Source organism: Antechinus flavipes, chromosome 1 (assembly GCF_016432865.1).
Source record: "Antechinus flavipes isolate AdamAnt ecotype Samford, QLD, Australia chromosome 1, AdamAnt_v2, whole genome shotgun sequence".
Taxonomy (NCBI): domain Eukaryota; kingdom Metazoa; phylum Chordata; class Mammalia; order Dasyuromorphia; family Dasyuridae; genus Antechinus; species Antechinus flavipes.
In genome coordinates this window covers 330,822,043-330,845,364 of record NC_067398.1, presented here as the reverse complement: position 1 = coordinate 330,845,364, position 23,322 = coordinate 330,822,043, and the positions used below count along the sequence as shown (strand labels likewise).

At 36.8% G+C, this 23,322-nt stretch overlaps 1 protein-coding gene across 4 annotated transcripts in view; it reads right to left on the bottom strand.

Moving 5' to 3' along the window:
• Positions 1-23,322, bottom strand: part of PRKCB (protein kinase C beta) — a 650,080-nt gene that overhangs the window by 351,594 nt on the left and 275,164 nt on the right. For all 4 annotated transcript variants that reach the window (XM_051967368.1, XM_051967358.1, XM_051967376.1 and 1 more), the window contains exons 4-5: positions 19,050-19,161; positions 9,977-10,105 (exon numbers count right to left, since the gene is read on the bottom strand). In XM_051967368.1, the coding sequence (XP_051823328.1) occupies positions 9,977-10,105; positions 19,050-19,161 (241 nt within the window). The remainder of the gene's footprint in view (positions 1-9,976; positions 10,106-19,049; positions 19,162-23,322) is intronic.

The following is a 23,322-nucleotide window of genomic DNA, read 5'->3' as shown; positions in this document are numbered from 1 at the left end:
TACATTAATTGTTAATTTTTGAATCCAGCCATTTAATTAGCTTTGAATGTATCTAACTATATAATTATAGTTGACAGGGATCTTATAAGAGAATTTATTAAAATCGTGGCGAAATTCCAGGCATGTGACTATAAAATTCTCTTTATCCATGTTGAATAATGCTATAAAAAGAGGAAATTAAGTTAGAATGAAGGAACATAGTGAACCAGTAGAGAGAACGCCAGGTCTGGAATGAGAAAACCTGAATTAAAATCAGGCCTCAACTATTTACTAATTATATAATCCTGGGCAAGTCACTGTTTGCCTCAGTTTTCTCATCTGTAAAAAGAGCTAAAGAAGGAAATAGCACTCTAGTTTCTTTAACAAAAAGATCTATAAGTGGATCACAAAGAATGAATCATGGCTGAAATGACTGAATAATAAGTTAGTCTAACTTGGCTCATTTTTGATGAGCTTATGCTGGCTCATGGTGACTAAGTTTTCCTTTCTAAAGACTGAGAATCTATCTTTTTCATCATTCTTCATTCTTCTATTAGTCTTGTTCCTTATTTAATTTAAACTTCACCATGACCCCAATCCTGCCAGATCATCCAGGAAATTCCTTTGTCTTCCTAAGATAGCTTACTACATCAAGATCATGCAATTTAAATTAATCAAGGTCTTTAAAAAAAGAAAATTTGCTGATTTATTTTGGTTTTCAATTCTCATAACTATTTTTTGTTATATTGTCCTGTCAAAAGATAATTCTCCCTGTGAAATGGGCCCTAGTTAATGTGAATAATGAATCCCCTGAGGTGGTTCCATGCATTCAAATTTATATTATTTCAAGTTATAATTATGTAAAATATGGCAAATCTTTCCAACCCAATGAAAATATGGGGTAAAAATTCAAACAAAACAATGACATCAGAGAATTAATTATTTGCACTAATTGGAACTTGGTTATAAAAGAACTCTTAATTTTTCTACAATTCATATCATTTGTACAGCAATCTTCAATAATTGACTATTAATTCCTTATTTTTTTTCTTACCTTACAAATAAAACAATTAAAAAGGACTTCTTGCTACCTGTTTTTGTTTTCCTTCAAGCCCCAATTAATCCTGGACTTTCACCTATTCTTTTTATATCCTATCTGTTGATCTCTGTAGTTTATGTCTCAACAGATAAATATAGACACATTTTCCCATTCTTCTCCATTTTCAAATATAAGCTCTTTTGATTATTCCCTCTAATAAAGTATCAAATATATTTGATATACTCTAACCTTAGCTAGGAGGCCATCCTTCTCATGTCATTAAATACATATCAGAAAACTTAATCTCAATTTCCAAATCTATTTTCCTAGACACTTGGAAAATCAAATCAACAAACATGCATTAATCCTATACCACCGATCAGGAACTATATTAAGATTTGGGGATATAAAGAAATCCTAAATAATAATAAAAATAATATTATAATTGAGGGAAGGCATTAGAATTAAGGGAGAACAGGAAAGACATCTTGCAGAAGTTGAAATTTTGGCTAGGACTTGAAGTAAAACAGGGAAGATAGGATAAAGAGATGAGGAGCAAGGGAATTCCAAGTATAAGAGACAATCAGTGAAAATATCCAAGTTGGGAGATGGGTTATCTTGTTTAAGGAACAATACTAAATTATAAAATAGTATAGTTTAGAATGGAGTAAAGTCTAAGAAAAAAATTGGAAAAATAGAAGAGGTGAAGTTATAAAGGGCCAAAAAGAGGATTTTACATTTAATTCTGGCGATGATAGGGAATCATTGGAATGTAATAAGTAGAGAACTAGCACTGTGCTTTAGGAAGAGAAATCTGAGTGGAGGACAAACTGAAGGGAAGAGAAACTCGAGGCAGAGAGACCAACCTTTATCTTCAGTCTGCAATAATGATAAAAACACCACCTTTGGCCCCAAATATACAGTTCCTTTTTAGTATTCATAATCCCCCAGGAGGAGACCCCCTCCTGGTTTTTTTCTATAAACATTGTGTTGAAAAGGGTTTTTAAGATAGTAAAAAGAAATTCTCATTAAAGCATCTCTATTTTTCTCAATAATGTAAGCAAGAAAACAGTTTTCTTGAGAGGGAAGGGGAGATTTTTCCCCCTTGTTTTTTCTTGCTTTTTTCATGAGCTTATCTCTTTGGTTTCAACTTTTGGAAACACAATTTCTCCACCAGAATAAAATAATAACTGATCACAGGCAATCTTATCACCATATAGACTGATGCAGTTTTTAAAACTCAGCAGTTGCTTTTCTCCTCTGATTGGAGGGCTGGAGTGTGGAGTATTAAATTTCTCCCAAAGCTTTCCTTTACAAAGTCATATAACTTTCTAGTAATTCTACTTTCCATAAGGAACTCTGATTAGTTTGGATATCACAAAATGTCATGCTATAGAATATCATGTCCCACTACTGGCTTTCACCCTCTCCTCCTTTCAGCTTTCTTTTTTTGGGTGTTACTTTCATTGGTTTGAAAACTCTTTGAAGCCAGGGACTGCCTTTTTCTTATTTATCTCCCCAGAACTTAGCTCACAGTCTAACATATGCTTAATGAATGTTTACCAAATTGAACAGAGATGTTAAAGAAGTTGGAGGAGAATGATTTAAGATAACTGCTCTAGATTGTGAGAAATAAATTTATTATGTTGAAAGGCTGATAGGATTTAGAGCTAGAAGATAACTTAAAAATGTTCTATCTCAAACACCATATTTTGCAAAAGAGGAATCTGAGAGATTAAGTAATTTTCACAGAGATAGACTGTTCAGGGCCTGGATGTGAGTGAACTCGGCTCCTGTGCCTTAAAATCCAAATTTCAGTGGTTCAAAGCTTCTATTCTCTCTCGTTATAGTCTATCTTCCACTATGTAAACTCTTGACTCAGATCTGGATGCTCCTGAATGTCTTCAACATTTTCCCACTGTAAACCTACTTTGGTATTCCTCATTCCTTTGATCCTTCTCAAGAATACTTTTTTATCCTTTTTATCTGTAAGGCTGTTGATGAGATGGGTTGCCAGTCTAGACCTTTCATTTTCTCAGCTAGCAGGGAGTCCAATTTACACTCAGTGCCTACATGGCTGTTAATTACTTGTGTAAGTACTACAAACACAGTCCAATCCTTTTTAGGTTTGCAAAAACGAATCCCCTTGATCTCACACAATCCTGGGGCCCTTGTTATACAGCAGTATACTAACTACTCCCACTGCTTATTATACAGCAAACTTTGTCATGACTTCATGCTGCATTCTTTGGTACTGGGGAAGGAATAATAGGGCTCAGTTTCCCCATTTGTAAAATCAGGGTCATACTACACAGACCTTGAGCACCCTATCAATTCTGAATCTAAGAAAATTTTATTTTGTTTTTTAACATTTTAACAAGAATTTATTAAGTACCTATCATGTGCCAAGCACTTTGCAAATCCTCAAAAAAATACTAGGAGGCAGGTGATATTATTAATGCCATTTTATATATAAGGAGATTGAAACAGATGAGAACTTGACTAGCAAATGTCTGAGGCCAGATATCAAAATTCGTGCCGGGGGCAGCTAACTATACAGAACACACAGGGCCTGAATTAGGAAGACATGAGTGCAAATCTGACCGGGTATTTCTTAGCTGTATGATCCTTGGCAAGTCACTTACTCTGTTTTCTCAATGTAAAAAGAAGAAATAAGTTGGAGAAGAAAATGGCAAACCACTCTAGAATTTTTGCCAAGAAAACCCCAAATTGAGTCATGAAGAGTTGGACACAATCTAAACAACTAACTCGCATGTGTTTATTATGTAAGTAGTCAGGATGACATAATGGACAAAGTTGTAGACTTGCAGTAAGACGTTCCAGTCCCAAGTCTGACACTAGCTAGTTATATAACCTTGGTCAAATCACTCAATATATCTAGGCCTCAGCTTGTTTATATGTAAAATAAAGAAAGAGAAAGGGAAGGTAAGGGAGAAAGAAAAAAAAGAAAGGGAAAAGGAGGAGATGGGGAAACAAAAGGAAAAAGAAAGAGGAGGAGGAAAGGAAGAGGGGAAGAGAGGGAAGAAGAAAGAAGGTAAAAAGGGAATAAAGAGGGGAAAGAAGGAAGGTAGAGGGAGAGGAGGAAGAAAGAGGAGAGGAAAGGAAGAAGAGAAAAGGAAGGGAAAGAAGATCAGGGAAGAAGAAGATGGGGAAAAAGAAGGGGGAAAGAAGAGGGAAAGGGGAGGAAGAAGAGAAGAGAAAAAATAAGGAGAAAGAAAGAGAGGGAAGAAGAGGGAAGGAGAAGCAGAAGAAGGAAGAAGACAAGGAGATGCTCCTAGTTTTTGTACTTCAAAACCTGAACTGGGTATCTTCATTCCCTTCCTCCACTTCTTTTTCAGCTCTTGTGCATTGTCTTCCCCCAATAGAATATAAGCTTCTTGACTACAAGAATAGCCTCAGTACTTAGCACAGCACATAGTAAATGTTTAATAAATGCTTGTTTCCTTCCTCCCCTCAACAAAGTCCAGCAAACAATGAGTAGAATGAGAACATCTTAGAAAAATGTGGTTTCTCCAGGTAGGATATATGAATATTTGTGGTGATGTGATGATGTGGTCTGTACAGTCAGGAAAGAAATGGAAAAGAAAGTCCCAGCTAAAAATTAAGATTCTAACAGTCATGCTAGACACTGAAGAAGACAAAAGACAAAAATGAAAAAGTCCCTACTCTCAAAAATCTTCCCTTTTACTAAGCAGGAGGTTACCAAAGGATATCAGGGTAAGAGAGCTTTTTCCTTCTTATAATTCTGATAAGTTTAATTCAGGTTATATGAAGGGAAAATTTCAGAGCTGAGAGATGACTTCAAGGGTCACCTAATCAGAATGAAACTTTTCTACAGCAAATGGTCACCCAGCTTCCACTGAAGGGTCTCTAGTGATATGGAAACTCACTATCTCTGGAAATGACTTTTTAAAAAATCCAAGTTCATTGTCTTTTATGTTGTGAATCCATAACAATTCTCTCTCTTTTTTAGAGTTCTAATGGTTAATAAAGCTTTTCTTAAGATACCTAACCAAAACTGGTCTTTCTGTACTTATTGAACAACACCTTGAACATAAGAGACATTTAACCAATGTTTATCAAATTGAATATATAGCTCCTAGTCCCTGAGGCAAAGGTAACTACAATTCTTCTTCCAAATAAAGGATCTTTAAATACCTGAAAGATAGCTTTTCTTTTTCCCTAAGTCTTCTCCCTAAATTAAACATTTCTCCAATTAATTGTTATATAACATGGCTTCAAGACTCTACTCATTTATGATTACTCTCCTCTAGAGGTGTCTCATCAATGTCCTGCCTAAAATTGGGTGTCTAGAAGTAGATATAACCATCTGTGCTAAAGCAAAAAATAAGGCCACTATCTCCTTGACTCTAGGCACTTATTTTAATGAAGCTTAAGATTGCACATCATGACCACATCATGCTGTGACTTCCGACAATATATTTACTGGAGTAGCCTCTCTACCTTACCCCACAAGTTTTTTTTTTTTTACCTGAGCTACTACATAGGTTTTTCTCCTATCTTCTGCATTTTTATAGTTGATTCTTTGACCTCAAGTGTAAGACTTTATACATATCTTTAATATGTTTTTCCTTATTGGTTTGCTCCATCATTCCCTCCTATTAAGATCTTGTTGGAACCTGAGTTTGTCATCCCAAAATCATGATATCTATGCCTTTATTCAGGCAATTTGTTTTTAAAAATTCAAATAGAGCAAGGCCAATTTTACTGTAAAATAAGATTATGTTCATTCTATCTACATGCATCATGATTTCAAAGACCCAAGTCTTTTTAGCCTAAGTCTAATTTTTAGAGACGAAATCTTAAATTGAGAATCTGTGAATCATATTTTGACAACTGTATTTTACTATAATTGATATCCTTTGTAATTCCATGCATGTGTTCATTTATTATTATTTTTTAGAAATCCCATGCATTTAAAAACATTATTTGAGACAGGGTCCATAGGTTTTACTGGATAATACACACAAAAAAAGATCAAGATCATCTATTCTTTGCAGAAGAGGCTTAGTATTGCTATTATGTCATCATTCCTAGACTTTCCTATTTTATTAATTTTTTTTTCTAGTTGGCTTTGCCTAAACCTTCTATTAAATATATGTGTATCTTCAAAAATGTCACGAGGTGGCAGCAGATTCTCATTTTTGTCACAACTACTGCAATGACTCCCTCTGGAGCTATCTGAAGGCACTGAATATCAATGGTGAAAGCAGTTTATTTAATCAACTCCTCACTCCCCATTTTTCACCCATGAAGCTCCATGTATATGTTACCTCTCTCTGATTTAGGCTTACATGCAGCTTTTCCAAACAATTTATTCTGAGATGGGGGTGAGGGCGGGGAGGTAAGGAAAGGGAAAGAAAGGAAGGAGGTATAACTATTCACCATCCCAAAGGAAAAAGTAAAAGGTATTGATCTCAAGTGATAACAGAAGGGACTAGCCATAAGAACTTCCCCATGGTACATTAATGGGTCAGGCCGTGAAATCTCTTTCAATTCTCTTTCCCAGCAATATCTAAGAAGTGGAAAGCAAGCCATCTGTTTTCCATTCTGTTACGAGCCAAACTAAGGTAGGGAATAGACTCTGTTTTTCTTGCCCCAACTTCATGGCACAGATCACAGTATGATCACAGGCTGGCATTCATCACCTTTTGTATTAAACTTTAGAAAACCACGCATGAAGGCTTCTTTGGGGTATGCAAAAAAAAATTAAGCTTAATCTGCTCAGAATCTAACCATCGAGAGTCTGCTGCCCCTCCATTGGGACAATCATGGCACCCTAATGGACTCAGTTCCTGCTAGACTCAAAGAGTTGATATTAGTTGGATTTAATCCAAAAAGAAGTCCACTCTGCAGGTACTACTGGCACTTTCTGTCACTTAAAGACAAGAAGAGAAAAGGGAAACAAAAAATTAAAAGGGGAGAGGAAATGAGGATTAAAATCCACAATCTAGCCCAGCTGCCTAAACACCTACTCATTGGATCACCAATATCAACAATGGAAATGTATCTTAGGAGCAGGACTGGAAGGACAAGGGATAAACAGACATATAGAACCATGCTCTCCAGAGGTATTCCATGGACTTCAGGTAGATCCCTCTTTTATTCCTTCTGCATAGAAGCACCCTACAATAGTTGGGCTGAAAAGAAATCTGTCATTGCATCTTATATTCACTGTTTTTAATCCTGCCTTCTGAAGCCATCAGCATAAATTCAAACTGTCACTTTGGATGACAAGATCTAAACATGGAAACATCACTTCCTTTTCTTTCTTTCTTTCTTTCTTATTTTTTTTTGGGGGGGGGGGGATGTGAAGTGACTGGCCCCAGGTCACACAGCTAGTAAGTGTCTGAAGCTAGATTTGAACTTATCTTCCTAACTCCAGAGCTGGTGCTCTAGCCACTGTACCACCTAATTGCCCTCAAGAATCACTTCCAAATTACATTATCCAGCCTCTACTTGAAACATTCCAGGAGGAAACAGCCTCTTCTTCCCATGGCCACTTAGACCAATCAGGCCAGCCCTAGTTAGGATGCTTTTCCTTGCATCAAATCTTGGCAGTTTTCCCCACCTAGTTCTCCCTTGGAGTTGCGAGTGAGATGGAGAGAGCAAAACAAGCCTAAACTCTCTTCTTCAGTATAATTCTCCAAATGTTTGAGCAAGACAGCCATTTCATAAAATGTGGCACCCACTGCATGATAGAATATTCCAGATTTGCTGACTAGGACACAGTACAGAGGTTCAATAATCTTCCTCTTTCCAGATGTCACACTTCTCAAAGAACTTTAGCTTATTTTGGGTTGCCATATCACACCGATGATCTCTGTATTGAGCTTGTCATCCAGATCTTTAATAAAGGAATTGACTTTATGTCTCTCCCATCCTTAACTTTTAAAGTTGACTGTTTTTAACCCAAAGCTTAGAACATGACATGTATTCCTATTAAATTTCATTTTATTGTTATCTAGCATCCTAGCTATTCCTCTCAGCTTTGTGTCATCCACAAATTTGATAAGGATGCCTTCTATGATTCCATCCAAATTATTGATTAAAGTATATAAAAGCAGAAGTCTAAGGACAGATCTGTGTTGTTCCACTGGAGAATTCTATCTATTCTAAATGGAACCATTAACAATCACGGCTTGGATTTAGTCATCCTGTCTGTTCCAAGTCTCATTAGACAAAATCTATCATCATTTAGACTAAGGATGAAGAAGGTCTGGACAATGGCCATATAAAGCCTGAAAAATCATTTGATCTTGCCCTTTCAAAGCAACCACAGGCAATGATGAGCTAAAAGCCAGGTATACTCCCACCCACCCCCATTGCTTGAGTTTTTAAATTGACAATTTTGTATGGTCTGCGAATAATGTTATAAATATCCAAATAGTCCTTGAAAATTCCCCACCCTTGGTCTAGACAATTTCTCTTTATCTTTTTCAGGAGGATAGTGTGATAGATTTACTCTAATGCTTTTATGATATTTAAATATGCCGTGCTGTATCAATTTTGCTGACTAGCCCCTATACCCAGTCCAAAAATAATTAGGAAGTTGTCACATTCAAACTTGACCTTTTTTTTTTCTTTAGGCAAGCAACTAATGACTAGGGTTTAAAGATCAGCTGATGAAGCAATTGTTTTGCTAATAATCATATGATAAGCTGGGAAAGCCGTTCTTCTAGCTTGCTGGGGGTATTATGGTCAACATATGTTTTTCAAATATGAGAATCTCTTATAGTGTCAGGAAGTTCCCTTTATGAATAGTCTGTTTTTGTTGAATGCATGTTTCTTTATTATCCTATGTCTCATTCCAATCCCAAGAAAAAGAGTCCTGTGTATATATTTATACTACATCCATGGTGGGTAGAATTCTTCTAGTTATGGTTTCATTACTCTATTTGTCTGTGGGAAAAGGATTGAAATCCTGATTCCCAGTTTCCTTCTGAAAAAGTGGTGACAGAATGGACTGTGGATTCTTCCAGTTAAGCACTGCTTAATGGTTTTTTTGTGGGATGGGGAGGAGTTCTCCTGCTTCTTTGCTTGATCATTTAAAAGCAACTTTGGTTCAACCAACCTGGAAAACCAAGCAACCATAATTTCTGGCACAGGTTTGACTCCTGTTAGGCTACTTAAGGGATAAGAGATTAATCTACAGGTATAAGACATCTATTTTACATGGACACCAAGCTCAAACTCAAAGCTACTATATTCTGAAATCCCCACACCTCCCTCTTTCCTCCCCCCCCACACCCTGCAGGTTTGTGTGTAGTGAATATTGCTTCCCATGAGGATGTTGGTGGGAACCAACTTGCCATTTATGTTCTATTAATAAAAATCAAGGGCTTTGAGTACAAGGAGTTTAAGAGAACTACAAAAAGACAGGAAGAAGGAAACTCCACAGGGAGTGCTCAGAACTCCCTCACAGAAGCCCCAAGCTGTCTGTGTGTTAGACCACAGTGCCCCGAGGGCCTCACAAACTCAGTAAGAATTCACTGACACAGAGAAGAACAACAATTGTGAGACCCATAGAACCTGACCAAAATGTGACTGGGCTAGTCAGGAAAGGGCAAAGCTCACAAATCAAGAATAATAAGGCAGGCGAGTCCATGTCTCTAAAGGTCTCCTGCCCACAGACACTGCCTGCTCTCTTTCATGATCAGCATACAAATTAAGTTCTTCCTCTGCATCCAGGACCATCTCCAGCTGTCCTGGTCTGTGTATGGCCACTGGACCCAGATGGTTCCAGGGGAGAAAGGGAGGATGTTGATTTTTGCACAGTCTTCCCTCACTTATATCCAACTCCCTGATGTTATGGTCCTCTTGGAGAACGAGGGACAAATAGTTACAGGTTAAGTCAAGGACAAGGCAAGAATCCTATTTCAAGAGATCCCAAGGCTACATTCCCCCAACACCTACCAACAACAGTAAGAACATCTTTATCAATCTGGGCCTTGATGTAGATTCGTCCTCGACGCTCAGTGTGGTCTGTTCCGCAGAGGCTGGGGACATTCATCACACAGCGCTTGTGCACGTTCATCATGCAGGCTGGACGGAAGAGAGAAAAGGAAAAATCTCTGTGATGGGGATTCAGGATCATAGGCTTTAGGGACAGAAGAGGCCTGAAAAATCATTTAGTCCCACCCCTGACTCAAGGGTGAAGGGATATCTTGGTGCCCAAATTCCCAATATCAATGTTATCTCCAGATTTCAAGGAAGAGTGGGAAAAGTCTACTATTAATCAAAATTGTAAAGAAAAAAAATGTATGGGTGAGAAGGGAAGAAAGAAGAGATGGGATAGAGAGAGGGAGAAAGAAAGGGGAGATAGGGAAGGGGAGAGAGAACAGAGACAGAAGAATAGAGAGAAGAGAAATAGAGAGAAAGGAGAGAGGAAGGGAGAAAGACAGAAATAGAGAGAGATGGACACAGACAGAGAAACAGAGACAAACAGAAAAGAGTACACACAAAGGAGAAAAGAAATGGCAATCCATTTGCCCCATATCACTGATGAACAGTTTGGATTAGAACCCATGTCCTTTAACTCCAAGTTCTGTATGCTTTTTATTATATTATACTGCCTTTAATTTTGCAGAAGAACTACAGAAAAGTACCACAGAGAGGTACAACTATAAGCATAGACATGTAGATAATGCTTTATAATTTTCATATTATTTCATTGGAGCCTTATAAAAAATGCTGAGGTAGGTACTGAAGATCTTTACTTTTGTTATTAGTCAATTTAAGTCACCTTCAATTCTTTTTTAACTTGTTTGGGATTTTTTGGTAAAGCTATTGGTTTGGATTGGCATTTCCTTCTCCAATTCATTTTACAGTTGAGGAAACTGTGGCAAACAGAATTAAATGTCTTGCATGGATTTGAATTCAGGCAACATAGTATTCTATTCACTGCATCACCTAGCTAGCCACCCATAACACTACATATATTATCCTCCTTTAAAATATAAAAAGTCAACTTCTTAAATGAGTCAAGCAAATATCCACTCCATCTCTGTCATTTCTCTCTGTATTGATTAACATAAACTGTACAAGATAGGTGGCACAATTCAAATTTTCCATTGCCACATATCAGAGGAACAGATTCCAAAGTCAAAAAACAACAATTTTTTCATTCTTCGGAGCACTATAATCAAAGGGCATTCTACATGTCTCTTCTCCAGAGGAGTAAAGGAAATATTTAGTTACATATTATGAAACTATCTGTCCACCCTGCTATTTACCAAGTCAGTCCCAAAGCTTCAGGCAGCAGCACTCAGTCAAAATTATGAAATGAATACTGAGAGAATAAGAAAGAAGAGAGGATGAGTGAACAATAGGGAGAGTGAGAGTGAAAGCGAGAGCAAGAAAGAATGAGAACAAGAGAATTAGACAGCAAGAAGTGAAAACAGTGAGAGAATGAGAGCATTAGAGAATGAGAAATATGTATGTGTACATGTGAGAAAAAGTGAGGAGAGAGAGTGAAGAAAAAGAAAAGGGGGCACAAAGAAAGGGAACGTGGGAAAGAAAGGAGGAAGAGGAGGGGGAGAAGAAAATAGAAAGAGGCAGAAAGAGGGAAAGAGAGGAAAGGGAAAGAGGAGAAAGGAGGCAGACAAAGGGAAAGAGAGAAAGTAGAAAAAAAAGCATGGGGGAGAGAAGGGAGAAGATAGAGTGAGGAGAAAGAAAAGAGGGAGGAGAGAGAAAAGAAGGAAAAGAGAACAGAAGAAAGAGGAAGGGGAAAACAAAATTATTTTGTCCCAAATTCCCTTCAGGCATCACTGGGCTCATTTGCTATTCCTGACTTGGCATATTATATCTCCCAACAGTCAGAAAGAAAAGAACAGAGAAAGGGGAAGTCCCTAGAGAAATTCCCTGTGAACATGTTTGGGGTGGGAAATGGCACAAAATTTGTCACCACATTTAAAACTCAATCACTGGGTTCAGTCATCAGCTCTCCAAGGATGGTCAGATTTAGAAGGGTGACGTGTCCTTTGGTGTTCCATTTTTGTCTTCTAGCCCCTCCTTGTGTAAGAGCTCTTGGCCACTGTCCACCCACTGCTTCTAGCTGCCATCAACTCAGAAAGATCATCATTATTCCACTCACAAACTCGGATTGGGCTCCCAACATATGGAAAGTCAACTACTGATTCCCAAGTCTCAATCTTTATCTTGGAGCCCATGTCAGGTTATCTAAGGAAATAATAAGTTAACAAAGCCTTCCTTCCTGCCAACCAGCCAAATCAAAAAAGCTGAATGGATGGATAGAAGGAAAACCAAGGGGTCCCAGGGGCACCTTCCCATTCCCCTGAAGTAGTAACAGCCCTAAAACAGAATTAACAAACATTTCTCTGTGACTTGGTCTTTGGGGACTAGCTCCAAAAACAGAGCTGGCAACAATCTATGTGTGCCTGAGGGGATGGGGAAGTCGGGATGACAGAGCTTTCATGGAGAGCAATGTTTATACAATAACACAAGTGAGTGCTATCTGGGGACTTTAGAGAACTGCAAGCACAATACATATCAGAATTGAGATGTAGCAGTCAGTCCAAAAAGCTAATATAATTTTTAGCTAGATACATAGAAATAATGCCTAAAAGGAGGGAGATAATGGCTCCACTATACTCTGCCCTGATCGGATCAATATCAGGAAATTAGGAAGCAATATTAGGAATATTGTTTTCAGTTCTAGCCAATGGATTTTGGGAAGAAATTGAGAAGCTAATTGTGATCAGGATGGTGAGAAAACAAAGACCATATTAAATAAAGAAGGTTGGCAGAATGAAAAACATTGAGTATGGGAAAGAAAATACCTATTGGAAAAATGATCACTGTCTTAAAGGGACCAGTATATAAGAGGAAGGGTTATTCTTATTCTGGGGATAGGAAGAAGGAAGTTCTTGGTTTCACATAAAGGAAAATTTCTAGAAAATTAAAGCACCTCAAAAGGGGAATGAACTATCTTAGGGGTAATGATCTCCCTTGGTGGGGTCTTTAAGTACTTACTTGGTGATCAATTGTCAGGATTGCTATAAAATAGGAATAAGATTCTTATTGAGGGACCGATTATCCTAAATGATGCCCAAAGTCCCTTAAAAGGAATGAGATTCTATGATTCTGTGACGATCTCAGTAAATAATGGGGCATAGTATGGAATCGAGTGTTTTAAGTGTACTTGGTAATTAATGCATGGCTATGTAGGGATATATCTTCCTAACATTTCTTCAGGTGACTAAAAGAAGCTTGAGAATGATTCCCTTCCTGCTAGCCTAATAGAGATAAATAAAATTAAAAGAGTTTTTTAATCAATCCTTTTAAAAAGAAACGAACCATTGGAAAATGGGTGATAAAAGGGACAGATACAGATTGCTTATTTTTATGGAATGGGGAAACTAAGACACAGAAAAAGGAAATCACCCAAAGTCATCATCAGAATTAAGGGAGAAGAGAAGTAGAATCCTGGTATTTGGATTCCAAATCCATGTTTTAAGCTTCAAGTGAGGATTAATGGAAGGAGTTTGGAGTCATAAGCCAAGAGAGCAAAATGATGTTTGGGAAGCATTTTGCAATCTTTAAAGTACTATTTAAATATTATCATAATAAAATTAATAAAAATATTAAATATTATCATAATAACCCTCAATATTTGTAGTAAATCATCATCTTCATCTTCACCATCACTGATCCCATCTATACTAAAAATTTTAACAAGTCATCTAACTTAAGGAGTCATTTCCTCTTTCTGGGCTTCAGTTTGCTCAGTTACAAAATGAGAGGAGAGGGGATTGAAAAAGAAGGGACTTTCAAAGATTATTGAATCCAATTCTCCTCATTTTATAGATGAGGATCCAAAAACCCAAACTAGCTTTCTCAAGGTTACCATCAAATATAGTAAGTAGTTGAATTGGAATTTTACGAATCTCAGGAGTTAAGAGTCAATCATTTAGCCCAACTTCTGATCTCAGTATAATAATCTCATCTACAGAATTCCTAAGAGATGACCATCTGGGTTCTGAATGAACATGTTCAACGTGAGAAATGATTATTTCTCTTTTATATTTAATAACTAATTATTCTATTAGCATCAAGGTTTTTTCCTTTTTCTACTTCTTTATCTAGAAAATAATCAGTGTGAGAAATCTCTCTTGGAGATTTACCCAAGCCAAAATCTAATTAGACAGTAAAAGAAATTCTAATTTGGGGCTAATTGGTATATTCCTGCTCATTTTGTTTGCTCAGGCAGGCCTGGGAAAGGTTGATTCTTCCTATTATGAAAACAGGTGATATGGAAATCAATGTTTCTGATCAAGATTTGAATGACCTAAGTCATGTTCCCTAAGACCTTCATTTTAATATAGTCCAGCCTTGTCTTTGTGTTAAACAATCCAAGTTGATTGTCACAGCTCAGAAACACATCCTATTAAAGGGCATATAAACTGTGAGACCACTGCCATTACTAGTCTTTGGTCTAAGAGAGATGGTAAAATGCTCATCATTTTATTAACAATCTGCTGACCTTATTAATAAAATGTTTAAATTACCCAGAAACTGTCTTTCAAATCTTTTTAAACATCACACCAGTGACTTTGAACTTGTTGCTGTTTTCTTCTTTATTCTCAAAGAGGATCCTAACATCAGAGAGGTGATTTCATGATATGTAAGTAAACTGGATTTAAGTGAGGGAGGACTTAGCATTGAACTTAACTTTCCTTTGAGGCTATCTAATGCACTTTTGGACAAGTAATCTTCCCTTTAAAAAGAGAGCCAAAGGCTGCCATCACTTCATTTTTCACTCACTGGTCCTAGTTCTAGCTAGTGGAATTATTCTTTTATATGAGGTACTCATTGCATTTTCTTATTGTACCTTTGCCACCTGTACCTAGTTATTTGTATACCTGTCTTACCTCCTAAACAAGACTGTGGATTCCTAGAGACCACAGATTGAATTTTGTTTTTCTTTGCATCAGAACTAAGCAGAGGGTCTTGCTCATAGGAAGCATTCAATAAGTGATTCGTTTTAATGTAGTTAAATTTCCCTGGGGCACCAAAGACATAAAGAACAATTTATTTGAATAAATATCACTTACACAGTTCTCAATATAGATATCATTTGTTTCCACTGTTTCAAAGGGAAAGATGCACTATTAATTATAACAATAGCTTCTATTTCTACAGGACTTTAAAGGTCTAAGTGCCTGAAGAATTGTGCATAGAAGGCTGCTCTCAAAGTCTGGGTTCAAATTAAGTTTCTAACACACACTGGTTTTATGATCTTGAGTGAATTACATCCTCCTGATATTCTGGGCAATTCTCTAAGACGTTAAGTTGGAGAAAAAGTGCTGACCTGAGCTGGTAGAGGGAGTTTCCCCTCTTGGAAGCTTCCTATATGAATGGAATCACATATTTAGTTTCTATCCCTTTTAGAGTTTACTAATTACTTTCCTGAAAAGATTTCTATAAGATAGTATGAATAAGAATAACCTGCCAGAGTTGTTGTGAGGATTAAATAAGGTATAATCTGTAAAGTACTCATTTTACAGATGAGGAAACAGATGTGAGAAGATGATCGCTCCCCTTTGCTGAGCCAATCCATGTCTGCAATACTGCATTCAGTTCAATATTGAACCTAGAATCAGAAGGTTTGGGTTCAAGTTCCATGTCTTCTTTTTCCAGACTCAGTGCCCTAAGACAAAAAACCTGAATCTTTCCCCCTCTTGCACAGTATGTGGTGATCATACTGTGATCATAGAGTCTAAAGGATCCTAGAGATGATCTAATGAAAACAACCCCCTCGTTTTACAGGTAAGGGAACTGAGGTGCAAAGAAATGAAGTTAATTATCCTTGGTCACACAACTAATCAGTGTCATAAGTAGGATTACAACCCAGAGTTCTTAACTCCATGTTCGGAGATCCACCCACTGCCAAAATACTTGAACTCTCTACTTCACAGAGCTGCATCAATCATGGCATCTGTGAAGTGCCTTGTATACCTAAAGGCAATACAAAAGTAAGTTAGGCCATATGATATAAGAAGAGTACTGGATTTAGAGTCAGAAAATCTAGATTTGAATCCATCCCCAGTATCATAGCTGTGTAAACTTGGCCAAATCATATCATCTCTTTAAATCTCCGTTTCCCAAACTGTAAAAGGGGAATAACTCGTGCATTAACTAGTAGTTGAGGCAGTTAGGTGGTACAGTAGATAGAGGGCTGGATCTGGAGTGAGTAAGAACTGAGTTCAAATCTAGCCTCAGACACTTATCAGCTGTGGGAGCTTAGGCTACTATTTATTTGCCTCAGTTTCCTCAACTGTCAAATAGGAATAATAGTAATTATAAAATGGAAATAATAGCACCAACCTGCCAAGGTTGTTATAATTATTAAATGATGTTATCTGTAAAATATTCAGCACTGTGTCTCCCATATGATAATCACTAAATAAATGCTAACTACTATTTATTATATTATCAAGGCAACTAAGTGATGCAGTGGATAAAGTGCCAGGACTAACATGAGGAAGATTTATTTCAAATCTAGCCTCAGATACTCACTAGCTATGTGATCCTGGGCAAGTCACTTAACCCTATTTGCCTCAGTTTCCTCAATTGTAAAATGAGCTGGAGAAGAAAATGGCAAATCCAGTATCTTTGCCAAAAAAAACCCAAATAAGGTCACAAAGTTAGACACGACTACTACTACCACTATTACTACTACTTATTATTATTATTACATCACAGGATTTCTATGAATCAAAATATTGTAAAATTGAAGCATTCAGAAATGTGACCTCTTATTGTCATTATATACATCCATATTGATATCCTTGCCTTCCACTTTCAGTCATTCCTGTTGGAGGAAGGTGATCCCTGGTTCTCAAAGACAGCAGGTAGCATCGGTGCAAGATGCAGCAGGTTCTATGAAGCTGAAACTCCTCAGGAATGAGCGCAGTAATAAAATACTGGCTTATTTTCTGATGTGGAACCAGCCTATTTAAGTTCTGAGGCAAGGATACAGACTACCTCAGGTCTAGGGTTGCCTTCTAGTAAAGGACATTTCCCAGGAGGGGTAACTAAAGGCCAAGTATAAAGGGTAATGGTAGTTATTTATAACTGATGATGACTACAGACTGGCTAGAGAGTTCTGGGCTTATTCCTAGGTTGCTAGAGAGAAATGCATTGTTTTGGGCACAGCCAGTCTCTGAGACCATTTATTGACTGTATTTGGGAGACCGTGATCAGTAAATGTAAAGACTACCCACACTGATGAAATTACAGATTCCTGAAATCTGTACCTCTGCCTGCAGAGTCTCTAGCTGTCTTCCTTTCTTCCTTACAAGTTGGCTCTTCCCTTTGCTTGATGAAGGTATTCTCAATTACCAAAGTACTCCAGACTATGTCATTCAACCTATCCTCAAGGGCTCCTAGCAGACATGGGCTAAAATGTATCTAGTCTAGCTGATTCTGCATCAGTCCCCAAAGGAGGACAGCAACTGCTTGAAAAAAATGGATGACAAATGATTACTAAATTAAACTGTCTTTCAAAACCTTTTGGTCCTGACTGATGAGAAATAATCATACTTTCTCATGAAAGGAAACAGTATAATAGAAAGAGTTCTCAACCTGGGAGCTGAATGTTTTAAAACTACATTTATAAGACAACAGCTAGGTGGTGCAGTGAATAGAGCTCTGGACCTGAAGTCAGGAAAATCAAGTTCAAATCTTATCTCAGACATTTAGGTTTTATGCGACCCTTGGCAAACCATTTAACTCCTCTCTACTTCAGTTTATTCATCTGCAAAATGAAGATGATAACAGCATTTACCTCCTTGGGTTATTAAAAAACCCGATGAGGATAATAAAGATCACTTTGAAAAACTTAAAGTGAAATGCCAATGTTATCTATTATTATTATTATCAGTATTCAGAAAAGCTTATCATCAGCGCATTAGTCATTAGAGAATAACTTCAGAGTTGGACAGGACCTAAAAGTTCACCTAGCCACAGATTTTTAAGTCATTAAGTGAACATAATGTTCATCTAGTCTGAGTCTCTTATTTTACAGATAAGGAACCGAGACCCAAAAAGATACTTCATTTATCTAGTTAAGTGTTTTTACAAGTAATAAAGGACACAGCCAGGAAGCCCATGTCTTTTGCCTCCCAAATCCAAATCCAAAAACTCTTTCCACTGTATTTCACTGCATCTAACACCTTCATCTAACAGAGAAAAATCAGACCTACCCAAGTGAGCTGTCCAAGGTCCTAGAGATGTTAGCTGAGGAAAGATTCTATCCCAAGTCTTTTGACTTCAAATCCAGTACTTTTTTTCATTGCACCATGATCTCTCCCTCAATCACTGCACTGCATTTGAGGCATTTAGGATCTCTTATTAAATGAAGCAGTTTGGGTTTCAGAAATATTATTAGTTTTAATTTACCTGGAACACAGAATATATAGAGCAGAATAATGTGAAATGGGGTTGATCACTAGTGGATTTTGCCTGTTGTTTCTCCTTTTTTTTCTTTTTTGTAAAAAACAAGAAGGGATCACTGAAGATTTGAAGGTTAAATAAGCATGTGATTAGATTAATCTCGCAACTAAATTCTTGGACAATGACTTTATTTTTCACATAATATTTAAAGTTTATTAAAAATTTATAAAGACCATTTTAATAGGTATGGAAGAATTGCCATTTCCACTGAGATAGGGAATGTACACACTGATAAAATTATAGATCTGGAAAATCCTGAAGAGTCATCACCTTCATGACTATCCTTTCTTCAAAATCTACTTGGCCTTTAAATATCAGACTAAAGGAAGAGATGTAGTCCTACCTTAAACTAAGAAGACAGTAGCAATCACATTTCTGTTTCCAAATCACCCAACCTTGACCTAAGGGAAATTCACTTTGGACATAAACACCAAACCCAACAAACAGGTCCTTCTTGTTTGCTTCCAGCAGTCAATAAGTAGGCAGAAAAAAGCTGGGGGGCTTCACTTACTGTCACATTTCATTCCTTGGTGAATGAGCCCATACAGCAAAGAGCCACAGTGGTCACAAAATGTTGGACTGGAATAAGTATGGATTTTAAACTTGTGCTTGCTCCGTGGATCCTGAAAACCAGTAAGGAAAAAAGGATGATTGTTAATTATATGAATTTCAAACAAGCCAATATTAAATCTAAAAACATTCTAGGTTATCATTTATAAGTTGCTATATAAATAATAAATGTATACTTCAAATCTTATTGAATGAGTTCATTCTGTAGAGAGCCCAAGTTCTATTCTGTTCATGTTACCCTCCTAACCAAAATCCTTCAATGTCATTCTGCTGCCAACAGGATAAGACCAAATGTCTTTGCCCAGCATTCAAAGTCATCTACAATCTAATTTTCAACCATTTCAGCACCTTGATCTTATACTATTCCCCTTCATAGCCTACTTTGCAAACAACTGGCTTGCCTGTCATTCCCCAAACAAATCCCTTTCCTTCCATCACTTTTGATTCTTTGCTCAATTTATAACCTCTGCTCAAAATTCCCTCCCCATTCTTTATTACATTTATTCTAAAAGTCCCAGCTCAGATGCCTTTTCATTTGTGAAGCCTTCCCCAGTATTCCCAGCCAGAAGACATCCCTTTCTGAATTTTTGACATTTTGTTCACATCTGTTACAATTTGCTTCACTCCACTTCAAAGCAAAAGTATGGATGCCCTTTAATTTCAGTTAAAAAAACACACACAAATAACAACAAATACACACTAGGAAATAAATTTCAGATCAAAGCAAAGAAGAAATTCTGAATGGATTGGACAGATTCTAGGATAAAGTTTTAAATAATGATCATCAATAGCTCTACCATATCTTCCGAACCAATGACAATAGAATTCCAAAGCAGGGAAATGGAATTTATTTCAGTACATTTCAGCTTCAAAACATTGTGCAATTTGGAGTGAAAAGGACCCCTATAAATAATCTAGTCCAATCCCCTCATCTTATAAAGAAATAGGCTTAAAGCAATTAAATCACTTGTACATTGCTGCATGCTGTTATTGTTTAGGTATTTCATTTGTGTATGACTCTTCATAACCCCATTTGGGGGGTTCTTGGCAGAGATAGTTAAATGTTTTGCCATTCCTTTCTCCAATGGAGGAAATTGAGAAAACAGAGTTAAGTCACTTACTCAGAATCACACTGCCAATGAGTATCTGAGACCAGATCTGAACTCAGGAAGATCAGACTATCTTACTTCAGGCCTAGCACTCTGTTCTCTGCACCACCTACTTGCTCTTGGTTCCAACCATCCTCATGGTTATATAGATAATTAGGATTTAATTAAGATATTCTCACTCAAGGATTATTTCCACTATATCATGTGGCCTCACTACTATATTCTAAGTTCCTTCAAAAAAATTTTGTCTCCTAATCTTAGAGAAGAAATTTGTGGATGATGACTAAAGCAACCTCATAGTACATAGTATGTGCTTTAGCAATATTGACCTGAATTGGATTATATTCTACAAGGGGTCTTTCCTTGATGCAAATATAAAAATCTATATTCTTTTATACTATTTTTGATCTCTCATGTCCTTCCCAAGATGCTCTTTTCTGCACAAGAACTAAACTTCAGCTGTAAGGATAAATTCGTCATTTGGCAGCTTCCTGATTGTAAATCATTGTCTTCATCAAATATTCCAAGATCTATCTGTGAACAAGTCATGGGAATCACTTAGGGATATAAATCTCAAATAAGGTTGTTATTGGGTAATATAAATTCTGAAGAAACACTTGAAGAAAAAAATCGAGAATTTAAATTTGTATGAACCATTTTAATTTGCTAGTATTTTTCTTCTATTTTTCTTCATAAGGCTCCAAATCAATGCTGTGCTGCTGAGATGAACAAATCTACCCTTAATTCAGCAGAGATAAAAGAATCAGACACTTGACTTTAGACTCCTGCTGATTTAACAGCGCAGTATTCCACACTAACACCCTGTCACATATAGAATGTTATAAGCATAGGCTTTTTTCTTATGTATGTATGTATGTATGTAGCCAAATGGCTACCTTCTAATAGCTGGCTTTGCCAAATCTGTAGAAAACACTAAGAGTTTCTTGTTTAATGACAATTAACCAATCTGTTGGAGATCCCTAGACAATGAAATCTAGCCAATTAAGTCATGTTTCTGGCAATATTCCCCAGCCTTCATCATCATTATGGCATGTTTCCTAATTTTTTGCTTAAAACTTTACCTCGAAGACTACAATTTACAATCTATCCAGTTCTCACTTGTGTGTTTGTCTATGTGTGTGTGTGTATAAAACTCTATTACTATAGTTGTTCTCTAGAACTAGAACTCTAAAGGAAAAAAAATCATCTTAGGAACAATTTGGCATGTCTATATATACCAAGAAGCTTTGAATCAATCTCTGATTGATGATTCTCTGAGTGATAGTAACAAATTCTAATCTCTTACCCACCTATTCTTAAAACCAACAGAGAATCAAGACAACAGAGTCAAGACTTCCCTGAGATTCCTTGAATTGCCTATGGTAAACCCAGATACAATTCCACAAATCCTAAGGATAAATGCCATACAATTCACAAAGAAGCATAGTAAGGACAGTGTACCTGCCACAACCTGAGCAACATCTGGCTGGACTAAGTCAATTCAACAACAACAAATATTCAGTGAGGGCTTACTCTATGCAAGGCACAGGGAATTCAAAGATACAACAAATAATTATGGTCAAGTCAGTAGAACATAGAATGATATTAAAAATATAGAGGTAATAGTAATAGCTAATACTTATTTAATACTTGCAATGTGCCAAATATTATATTGAGTGCTTTATAAGTTTTATCTTATTTGATTCTCACAACAGCCCTGAGAAATAAGTGCTATTATTATTTTCATTTTACAGTTGAAGGAACTGAGCAAACACAAGTTTAATGACTTGTTCAGAGACACACAGTAGTTAGTTTCCCAGGCTAGACCTGAATTCAGGATTTCCCAACTCCAGGCCTAATGTTCTATCAACTGTATCACCTACTGCCATGAAGGGTCTGTGTTTGGAAGAAGAAAGAAAACTTTGGATGCATAAGGTAAGGAATAGAAATTAAAAGAAAGCTTCTGAGGGAAATTAAAGAGATGTAATAGTTGGATCATCTAGGTTCTAATCTCACTTCTGATACTAGATGTGGAATTTTAAGCAAGCTACTCTCAATCAACAAACCTTTGTTAGGTATTTATCATGCATCAGGCAGAATTTTTTAATCAGAGAAATTAAGATGTTTATCCTTGTACTGCCTTGTGAGATAATCTAGTATAAATAAAGTAAGTAAAATATTGAAGACTGCAGAATTCTTCATATAGGTCACTTAAACCATAGGTACTCAGACATAGCTCTAATATTTGCTACAAAGGGATTGCAGTCTATGTTGTGAAGAGATTTCTCTACAGTAGTTAGCTTAGAGAGTTATTGTGAGACAAATTATTTGATAAAACCTATGGAATCATGTAAACATGGATGATTTTTTATAATGAAGTTAATTTTGGTAGCCCCAAAGGTAGTTGGAGGGAAGATACTAAGAAAAACATGGTGCAGTAATCTAATTCTGAGTTCATTAAGCCTAACTGGTCAAAGGGATGGGAAACAAGAGGTCAGGGAAGAGTTGTGGAGAAGGAAAGAAGAGGAATTTGATAAATGCTATAGAGAATTAATAAGAATCTGGTGACCTCCAGAATGATTGACACTGCTCCCCAAAGGAAAAACCCACATGTCTATTCTGACAGGCAAGATTGATGAAACAATGACAATTGTCTGGGACTTCAGTAACCTTGAAACATTGGCTTGCATGCCATTACTGTTACAGAATACTGTGGTCTTAGAGGAATTGTGAGAGAAAAATTCTTCTATTCCTCATTTATTGTTCCCATTAAATCACGACTGGGCTGATCTCCCAGGCTTTGATTTCCTGTTACAAATTTCTTGGGTCCCACCCTACCTTCTCTGGGATTATTCTTTCCCTCAAAGCATATTATTTCTCCTTTTCCATACCATGCCTCATTCCCCTTCCCAAGTTTAAGTGATCCAATAATCATCAGTCACCAAATTGTTAGGGCTACTCTAAATTTGGGTGTTTTAGTTCTTTTTAAGGGAAAGGGACCTGAATTGTTATTCCTCTTTCCTTCAAGGCCAATCTTTGCTAAAAAGTCTTTCTTGATCACACCAGCCCCCTGTGAAGACTTCTTTCAAATCACTATATCTCAAC